Genomic DNA, 10,908 nt, shown 5'->3' on the forward strand with positions numbered 1-10,908 from the left:
ATTTTCCTCATTTAAACTCTTAAATCTCACAAGGAAAAAAAAAGACTGAAATTCAAATAAATAAAATCACGCCAAAATGACAATCAAGTGAAAGTTATGTTTGTTTTCGTAAACTATCGCAAAACCATCATTAAAGGATAGTTAAACTATCTTTTCTTTATATTTTTTGTAATATATATTATGTTTTGATGACATCAATGTTACTCGTTAGTATTTTTTTTCTTCTTAAAAATTAAACTTTCATGGGAACATCACTAAAGCATCGTTAAACATCGTATTGCCCCCTCCCCCCCAAAAATAAATCATGGACAATCACTAAAGCATCGTTAAACATCATATTTTCCCTATAAAAAATCATGAACAATCAGTAAAGCATCGTTAAATATTATCTTTTCGCCTAAAAAATTAAATTTTCGTACAACATTGCTAAATTATTGCTAAGTATTCATAGAATATTGATTTTAATTGAGAATTCTGCAATTTTTAAACCATCTAAAGCAGGCACAAAACTAAAATATTGTACATAGGTATTCAAGAATCAAAATCCATAAATTCGCGTCGCAAGTGATTTTATTTTTTTAATCATAAAAATGGTAATTCAATAAAACTGTTAACGAACATGAGTGTTTTTTCTTTCCCTTGTGACTGTGTGTGGGGTATAAAGGAGGAATGATAGAGGAGAAAGAATGTTTGAATGGAAGATGCAATCTTGTCTAATTTTTACAATCACATAATTTTTTAATAATCTAAAATAAGATGTGTATTCAGTTTCTAGTGATAAATAATTTTAAGTGGAGACTGCATAAACATGATAAATGCTAAAGGGCACTAGCAGTGCCTAGCACCCTCCTATGTGTCAATATCGCTATTGGTCTAATTAAGTATCGGATCCCATATAATTTAATAAATTAGCTTTTAGGGAATATCGCTAACCAATCGCAACGTGACATGTCGAAAGGGTGCTAGACACCACTGGTGCCTAATAGCAATATTCCCATAAACATAGCTAATTATACATAAAAAGTGTATAATTAAGTATGACAATCATTACTCTTCAAATAAGAGAAGTATCATCGGAACGCGTATAAGGTCAAAACAGGATTTTTGCATTTGTAAATTGAAAAGAGAAAGTTTGGGACGGAAGTTTCTTGGTAGAAATGTTAAGGTGTCGTTGGACAACAGTTTGGTTTAATCATACATAAAAAAAAAACTTGATGGTGATGTTCAATACTTCAATCATAGTATCATAGAAAAACTTCAAGCAAAGATGTTCATCTCTCAAACTAGTAAAGATCATGGAGAAGGATTTATATTATACAGTATATACTTTTCCAATTCAACAAATATATTTTGGTATTACAATGAGGTGGTACGAGGAGTTGAGGATTTTCATTTTCTGGACATTTTGGACCAAAGATAAACTAAAAAGAAACAAAATAGTGCAAAAAGAACAACGTGGACAACATTGTTTGCTCCATTTTGAATGATGCTCTTGTTCAATCTCCTTACGTTGTTTTTCACCCCTGCTTGAGCTTTGATCAGTGTCATTTGCTGTGAATAAAATATGTAAAATGAGTTTATCAGACAGGTTTGCATCCATTTCCTCAAGTAAAATGCAAAGTATGAAACAGGGAGACACACAGCCTATCTTAATTTGGTCATAATGTTATAATAACCACGCTAAATAAACCCATGAAGTGACACCTATAAATAGACCACTGTGAAAAAGGAAAGAATAGAAAAAAAGAGGAGCCTCATATGTATGAAGCACATTCATTCTGAGACCCTCTTAAGTTCCTATGAATATGTGAAATTATGAAATCAATCACAATCACAAAGTCACTGGGTGACAATGGCAATGACATAGATAGTGTAATTTAAAATAATCAGTTTTAGCTTCCATACATCCAACAATGTGTTAAAAACATGCATGTTATCCATTCATAATTTCAACATACTATAAATAATGACCATGTAAATAACTATTAACCCCTCCTCACAAAATAAATAGAAGTCTATCCCATAAAATTCAAGATGAGAGAAGAGAACAAAAGATATTTTTCAAGCAATGACAACAAAGTTTAAGGTGTTACCAGCTGATTTAGAAAATCATTTTGGAATTTTGCTTCTGTCCCAATCTCTTGCGCTACCTGCATCAGGATAAATTCAGCAATATGAGAACATAATAATAAAAATTTGCCATCAAATATTTGCAAACAATCACAATACTGCCAGTGCCAATGCACCAAAACTAGTTTGACATGAAGAAAGAAAATAGAAAAAATTCAACTACATGACATTTTAAATATAAGTAGCAAGATACTTTTGCAAAGCTCTATATGTTTCGCTTTTCTGATAGTTTCCTGTTTCAAGCCTACTTATTAGCATAGATCTACGCTTTTGCTGTCCTACAACAAAAACTTGTAGGTGTCTGGGAGCTGAGGAAAACATGATATAGTCAACAAAAACAGAGAGATAATTTGCTACATATACTAATAAACCTCACTTCTTTATGAGTTATCCAACACATAGCTTCAAGTCCGCTTACTCCATGATTCAGTATTTCCCCTCTTTCTACAATGAATTTCATAATCACAGGAACCCTAACAAATGTAGAAGCTTCTATGTTATAAAGTGTCTAGTGCCTAAATTCATTACTCATTACGGGTAGAGCAAAAATACTAGGAGTTGCCTTGCCTAAGAACAGAAGCAGAAAATGAATACGGATGTACATCCGTACAATTTGGAATTTGTTTCATGCGCGTAATATACAAAGTTCAATCTCTTGGATTCAAATTTTCATTCGTGAGAAATAATATTGCTTGGGTTTCCTTCACGCAGTATCTTTATTAAATCCATAGTCGTTGATTTCAAAGACCCATTTTCAAAATATGTCAGGACTCGAAACAAAGTGAAATATATAAGAGCATTTTTCATCTATGTACAACTAAATTTACTATATTACAATATATGTGAAAAAATATTTATTACATAATCTAATACAAAATAGGTACCATTATTATAAGTAAGGTGATGTTCTATTAATATAATTAATTATAAAACTCACCATATATATAATATATTAAAAAAATAAATCATTCTAAATTAATTACATAATACTTATATTATTATTAAAAATTTAAATTAATTGTAGCTAACCACGTAATTATTTAATTATATTAAACTGATATTTATAGCTCTATGTAATTTTTAAACATAGGAAAAGAAGAAAAGGGCTTCTATTTCAAAAACCGTTTTCCATCTAAGAATCCAACAAACCGTAAAGAACTTACATTTCTTAATCTATGGACTTGGCTACGAAGACCCGTGATCTCATCATCCAAATCACCATGCATCGGATCAATCCGCAATTGGATTTCATCCGAACTAGCACCTGGTCTCGTGCTAAGACCCTCCCTGATCAACAGTCAACACATCGTTTCGTGAAAAAATAGCAACAGAAAGGATCAAAATTCGAACACTAGGTTTTCTAATTTTTCTCAGAATTGTGCAAAAAAAAAAAAAAAAGCGTTTAATTTTACCTGGACCTATACGCAGCAGCACCACCATAAGTGGCCATGAGGAGATGAAAGGAAAAAAAACACCCAAGAAGAATAGAGAAGAAGGTGCAGGGAGACTTGTGAAAAGGGGGTTTCAGAGTTGAAGATTGGCGCCAAAAGAATCAGAAGACACGAACCTGCACTGAGGGCAAAGGTGTGGTGACGTTATACAAGGTACATGAGCCGTGGGGTGTTAGGTCTCTAAGATCGGACCATCTAATAAAGGAAGGAAAGCTGGATTATTTGACTTCTCTTTTCATTCTTTTCTTAATCATACGAACGACTCAAGGAAGAAGTGCATTGTTTCAGCCAAAAAAAAATAAATAAAAAATAGTTATGCATTCCTATTAAGCACGTGTTCATCACTACCATAAATATGTGTTACTCACATACTTAATTGCACAATAAGGATATGATATTTTGTAATGTTGCTAGGCTTCACTAATGTTTTACCATTTCTGTAAAAGAAAATTGTTAGATACCTTCAATGAGTTGTATATTTTGTTTAATAAAATAGTATCTATTTATATACAAAATTAGATAGATTAAATATGAAATTAACTAAATAAGAAACTAACTAAATGTAATTGTTTAGTGAAATTTTTGGAACTTGATAAAATATAATAAAACTTAAAAAAATATAATATAGACAAAGAATAAGAGTAGAGTTTTTACGTAGTTCAATGATTACTTTACGAGTCAATATTATTATAATAAATTTAATTTTTTTTTATTGATTTACACAAGTGTTTGCTAATTGTTTGAACCTTAGGATTTGCTTGAGCGCTCAAAGAATGATATTCTAATCCTTTGCATGAATAAATTTTCTTATATTTATAGTGCTAAGGTTCTAGTATGTACACATTGCCCATTTATAGGGTAAATACAGATAATACATTGACTTAGGGCTCATTTGGTGAAGCCTGGCCTATGAGACATTAATCTTCTACTGACATGGATGCCACATCACGTTGATAGTTGTCAAACCATGCCATACTTTTGTGGATAATAAAAAAATATAATGCTTGATTGACAATTATTTTATTTCCTTATTCGGAAGATACGAATTCTAAACATAATCTTGGATATAAAGCCCTAATATTGTGAGATTTGGCAATAAATTACTGTGATACAGAGCTAGATATATTGGTGCCTATTAATCACTCATCCGGAAGATCTGTTCGATGCCCTCTAGAGATATGATGTGCCAGAGGTGTATCTTATCCGAACGTGCCATCTGTCTAGCATCCAGAAGGCTTGACTTTGCTGATGGATCCAGTCCATTATCTTGGTTGGGCCTGGGAATGAGCCTGGAACAACTGAGTTGAAACCATCTTGCAATTACACGTGTCCTTCATTCAGAATACGAATATCATTTACCCGCCAAGCCTTCAACACTTAAGGGCTTTCGAAGGCTTGCATTCAACCTTACATATGGCATGAGGCATGTCGACGTTAAAAAGGTGGAAACGTTTTTGACTTCCAAGCAAATTTGTTTACTGTTAACGCAAATTTTCATTAACTAAATTTGAGCCTCACAGTAGGGATTTCACACAGAAAAAATTAAAGCTGTGAAAATAAAAATATGAACACAGGGTTTTTTACGTGGTTTTGTAGTTAAAGTTCAGCATAGTCCACGAGTCAATCTTGTTCAGATTTCTGATTGTTTTTCAGGGCCTCTCTTGTATGAGTTTTTTCGTCCCCTTTCTGATATTCTTTGTCACAATTTATAATTACATAGAGGACAGTTATTACAAAGTTGACTGTATTATGTTTACAACAATCACCCCTAAAATCATGGGATTTGATTATATATCACGTAGTGTAAATGCGGTTTATGATTTGAAAATCATATAGCAGTGATGTTCCCGCTTCTACTGGGTCAAAAATGATTGTGTTTTAAATCACGTCTTTAATTATTATTTCTAGAGTTGTCTCCACAGGAGCTTGGTTCCAGTGATCTCAATAGCGAGCTGGGGCCATTCGTCCTTCTGAGGTCGACGATGCACGTTTGGTGTCAACCACGGTTCTTAAAGAGTTCTTTGAGGCCCATTTAAATGTTATCTTCGGGTTTGCCAGGATTGTAAGCCTCGCTAACGCTAACTGGATGAAGCTATAAGAAGTCTACAATAGCGAGACAAGCACCTCGCTTAGTTGGTATCAAGCCGATCCGACTTTTACACTTAGTTTGTACATTGTATGCTAAGGACTTTCACGATTGAAACGTGTCACTTTCTTTGGTTCCTCGCTATTTGCATTTAGCGACATATGGTTTCTCGTTAATATGCTAAGTACCAGTTTGTATATTGATTTCTTGCCTAAGACCTTTCAATCAGCAGGTTACAAATATACTCTGATACTTACGTGATTAATGAGTTATCCCATAAAAAGTGATTGCATCGATCCGTACTCCTTTTATCTTGACATGTGTCCCCTATTAATATGGCAACTGAATTATGGGTTTAACAATTGCCCCTTAAAAAGGGCTTTTTAATAATTACAGAGGGCATTTTCGCCAAAATCCTTCCTTGGAAAAAATGCATCCTTTGATTCTGATGGTTGTACGGTTTTAAGGGTCATTATGAATCGTCTCTTCATATTCTTGTTGGTATTATATTTATCCAGGACCTTAGATCTACTTACAAGTATGTTGATTTAACAACCTAATATTGAACTTCTAAAACGATGAATTAAACACATAAAAGTTAAGAATAACTTACAGTGATTGCAGCGGAATTAATGTCTCCTTCCACTCAGATCTCTAACCCTTGATTCCTGTCTGTAGCAGAGTATAATCAAGATCTGAGCCCGAAAGTTCTTCAGTTGGATGTGATCCTTCACAGTCTTCCAAACTATAATGAGGTACTGAATGATGTGTGTGGGCACTTCTCTCTCACTAGGAATTTTGAAATTTCTCTCTTGATTTCGTGTGACACACTTTGCAAAGCAAAGTTTTCTCAAGCAAGCACAATCACACCAAGAGAAGAGAGGGGGCGGCAATAAATAGCAAAAGGGAAGACCACAACTTTCCAAATATACAGTTTCCTCTTTTACTGTGTAATTGAATAACTGCCTTATTTAGTGTGATTCACCACTTTCCTATTTAGGCTAGGCTTTGATTAGCAATTAAATGACAAATTAAATTGAAAATAATAATTGGGAAAAATGCAATCATGTGGCCGGTCATGGTGTGTATGGGCCTCACATGGATTTTGCAGTTTCCTCAATTTTATTTCTATTTCTCCAAAAATGTCATTTATCCAATTATAATCATTTAAATGCCAAAACTAATTATTTAATAACTAAAATAGATTATTAAATAATATTGCCATTTAAAATTAATTATTAATTCAGACATGCAAAGTCTCATAATTAATAATTAAACCTAGAAACCCTTTTATTTACAATTTTATCCCTAAACTGTGAGAATTCACAAATTAGATATAGTCTAACTTTTAGAATTATAATTGATTAATCATAAATCAATTATAGAGTCTTACAAACAGTATAGTCTCAACTAGAATGGGGACCATGGATCTATATTCTGAGCTTCCAATAAGTTGAACTGATTTACCAAGTAAATCCCTAACTTATTAATTCCTCGTTGAATCCACTCTTAGAACTTGGAATTGCACTCTCAGACTTATATAGAGCATATCATATGTTTCACGATATCAATATGCTATCTCATTTAACCATTGTTATAATCTTAATGTGATTTAGAGATCCTCTATATAGATGATTTACATCGAGACGGGACCAATTTACCGTTTACACCCCTCAATGTATTTTGCCCATTTGAACACTTAGTTACCTGTAAATGATGTTTTAGTGATCTAATATATAGTCACTGAAACAAGAGCTCATCCATTTACTTCTATTTAACTAAGCTCAAAAGGAATCATCACTTTACTTCTATACACCAGTAGAAGCTATAGATTTCCATATTTATGTTTAGCACTCCCATTCAGTTATGCTATCATGTTCCCAAAATATATGTATTATCCTGACTCAAAAGTAGGCTTTAACTAATAAATCAAAGAACAAGAATAACACTCCTGAGATTGAGCCTAAGCATATCAGGATTTAGATTCTCTTAATCTAAGATCAACTTCTGACATTGACTTGGAAAGATACAACGGTAAGTTTACAATATCTTTAACTAAGTTCAATATCGGTCCAGTCCAATGCATACTCCATGCATTCGAAAACCAGTATACTTTGCCAATGTTCTGGAAAGAACATAACACTTACTCCAAGTGTAAGTATACTTCATCGCTGATTATCACATCAGTGTAAATCCAAAACACTGATGAACAGGGACCAAATCTTTTGAATCATATAATCACAATCACATTCCACTGTATTGACGATACTGTAATTGTGAATAACTATATGTTCTGGATTTAACTGATTTTGTGCATATATCAAGTATATGTATTAAACCATAAACATGTAACATACATGTAATCATAATTCACTTCTAAATTGATAACTAATCAGATTGTAATGAGTTTTATTTAGGGCATAAAACCCAACAAACTCCCACTTGCACTAACATAAAACAAGTTGTGCATTACAATCAATCTTTTGTCTTGATCCTCTGATCAAGTGTAGTATATTTGAATCCACCCATATGTCTGGAACCAGGTTCATAAAACTCATGAAACCTCCTTAACTTATGCTTTACTCGTCAAGGGATACTGAAATCCTTACTGCCCATTAAGTACATCTGAACAACCAGACGACATATCTCTCAAATTTTAAAATTTGGAATTGAGATAATGCAGTGTAGAATTTTCTTCAGTAAAATAACTTTCTGGTAATTTTGAATTTACAAAGTTATATCTTCTCCGATGAAGCTTGAATTATTATAGATGGGTTTTAACACTCTTCTATAATGATTCCTCCACCCCCAGAGTAACCACCATCTCACAATGAGTCGGTGTGCATATCAGGATCACTAATGCATAGTTCCTTAATGACATATACGTCACTTTTGTAAATCTTTCTTGATTGTCCCCTAATGTTCCTCATTTGATTACATCTCAGATGGCTCCCACTCAATAGCAGATATCTGGTTAGAAACTTTTAACCTTTTACTATTGTTTCTGGGAACATCTCATTGTGACTTATTATCTTAAGCTGAAACTGTAAGTTTCTTTAAGATTAGGTCAACAACATAGCAGTCTAGTATTTGAAGTGTAAAATACTTGCTAGAGATTTAAGCAATCAAATCAAGATACCATAAAATGTTATGAGAAATAGACATCTTGAATCAGTCTTTCGAATAGACTATGCAAGAATTCTTCTATCTTATTCTCATAATTCTGATAAGTTATTTCTATCCATGTGAATGGTTAGACTTGTTTTTATCAGAGGTGTTCTTAAGTTTCTATCACAATTATCAACCAAAAGAAGATGGGTAAAGAATTTTAATATTCTCCCACTCAACCAAGGTAATGTGAAACATTATCAAAGAACTTTAATGGTATCAATAACTATTACAACAGTAAATCTAAACTGGAACATATAATCAAGATCAAGGATTTATTCTGATAATAGCTAATTTATTATATTATTTCCATGTTTAAAATTATGTGTTACAAAGGGTACTGTAGAATAAAGTCCACCCCTAAGTTTATAGAGATTATGGTCCACCCCTAAAGGTTGTAAATCTCTAAGTGTGATAGAGAGTCTGTGGAGTTGAATATAATCCAGAGTTCATTAGATATAAAAGATCGTTTGAATTGCATATTATTCTTAAACTTTTCTCCACCCCTATCAGATCAAAAGATCTTTTTTATTAAACAAATTCTCAAATAATTGTTTTTGGAACTAACAATTATTCATAAACATAGAAATAATTTCTAGTGTTTATGCAGTAATTACTCTGTAAGGAGTTTAAATACCTTTTGAATTTGCATCAATAATAAAAACACATACACATTCAAACATAATAAATATAATAATCGGTAATAGATAAAATAAAGAACTGAAGCTCAACTCATAAATTGCAATATAAAAAAAATATTATTATAAACCAAAAAAAAATTGTTTGCAATATTATGAGGACCAAACAGGGAATTAAGATCCCAAAACTTGAAATCCAAATTGTTTGAAAAACTAAGCAATTAATTCAAATGAAAGAGCTTCTTCTTTATTGTAGACAATCTCCATCCACCATCCAGCTTTCTAATCCAACTCGTTAAGACAGCACCCGAGTTTAAGAAGCTTTAGCTATAAGAAGAATAATAAACAGGGTTAGTAGTCCAGAATTAATAATCCAAAAGGATAATAATTCACTAAAAACACATCAGTTTATAAAGAAAATACCTTGTTTCTTTGCGAGATACTTAGGACATTGGGATTTCCAATGGCCTTTCTCATTGCAGTAGAAACACTTTCCTTTTGGTGTATTGCCAGAAGCTCTAGCATTTTTGTTCCTAGCTGCATTCGCAGCTTGAGCTCGCTTCTTGGAATTTTTCCACTTCTTCTTATGATTGGATTTGGAAGTAGAAGCAACAAGTGCCTCAGGATTACTTGTCTTATTACCATTTCCAGAATACTGAGGTTTATTCCCTCTTTTCTTGGGACCTCCAATCAAATTTTCATATGTCTGAAGGTCATTGACTAAAGTATGAAAGTCTTGTTCCTTCTTATTCATGACATAATTTGATGTGTAGGGCAGAAAATCTGGAGTCAGACTATTCAAGATGAGACTCACTTGAGTAGTCTGATCCATTTCAGCACCATGATTCTGGGCTTCCTGGAAATAACTAGCCATCTGGAGAAGGTGATCACGCACATTCTGATGGGGTTCCATCAGTGCGTTGATGAATTTCTTAGTCGCGTCAAAACGAGACTGGATAGATGCCATACCGAATAGCTCAGTTAACTGCGTTGACAGTGTTTGCAAACCTTGTTTTCAAAGTGTCAACCATGCTGGAAAGCATGAAGTAACGAGCTTTATTGTTAGCATTATGCCAACGCTCGAACTTCTCTTTTACAGCTTTGGTTGCATTGTCACTTGGCTGCTCAGGGGACGGCTCAGTCAACACAAACGAGGCACTTTCACCTATGAGAGCAATATGAATGTTCTCTCTCCACTTTGGGAAGTTAGACCCATTTAGCTTATTTTCAGTTAAGAGTGACAACATGGGATTTGACATTGCAATTCAGGATACTACAAGATAACACATAGATATCAATTATGGTTTATCACAAAATCTTATTTAGAAATTATCAGCATACAGCAAGTAGGAATGACTAGAGAAAATACAAAAAAAAATTCAATCCTAAATAATTTCCAAGGTTTTCAACAAACTGATATCAGTGTCCCGTTTAG

At 33.0% G+C, this 10,908-nt stretch overlaps 1 protein-coding gene across 2 annotated transcripts; it reads right to left on the reverse strand.

The window, feature by feature from the left end:
- Positions 1 to 1,218: 1,218 nt before the first annotated feature.
- LOC115725586 (bet1-like protein At4g14600) lies at positions 1,219 to 3,922 on the reverse strand. Of its 2 annotated transcripts, none has more exons than XM_030655166.2 (4): positions 3,543 to 3,922; positions 3,294 to 3,417; positions 2,094 to 2,150; positions 1,219 to 1,551 (listed from the first exon to the last, which is right to left on the reverse strand). In XM_030655166.2, exons 1-4 carry the CDS (start codon positions 3,578 to 3,580, stop codon positions 1,390 to 1,392), a joined length of 381 nt encoding a protein of 126 aa, XP_030511026.2. In that variant the 5' UTR covers positions 3,581 to 3,922; the 3' UTR covers positions 1,219 to 1,389. The 2 variants fall into 2 exon arrangements, with proteins under 2 accessions (XP_030511026.2, XP_030511034.1); XM_030655174.2 differs by lacking the exon at positions 3,543 to 3,922 and adding an exon at positions 2,507 to 2,603 and having other exon boundaries at positions 3,294 to 3,422.
- Between the last annotated feature and the right edge of the window lie 6,986 nt (positions 3,923 to 10,908).

Source organism: Cannabis sativa, chromosome X (assembly GCF_029168945.1).
Source record: "Cannabis sativa cultivar Pink pepper isolate KNU-18-1 chromosome X, ASM2916894v1, whole genome shotgun sequence".
Taxonomy (NCBI): Eukaryota; Viridiplantae; Streptophyta; class Magnoliopsida; order Rosales; family Cannabaceae; genus Cannabis; species Cannabis sativa.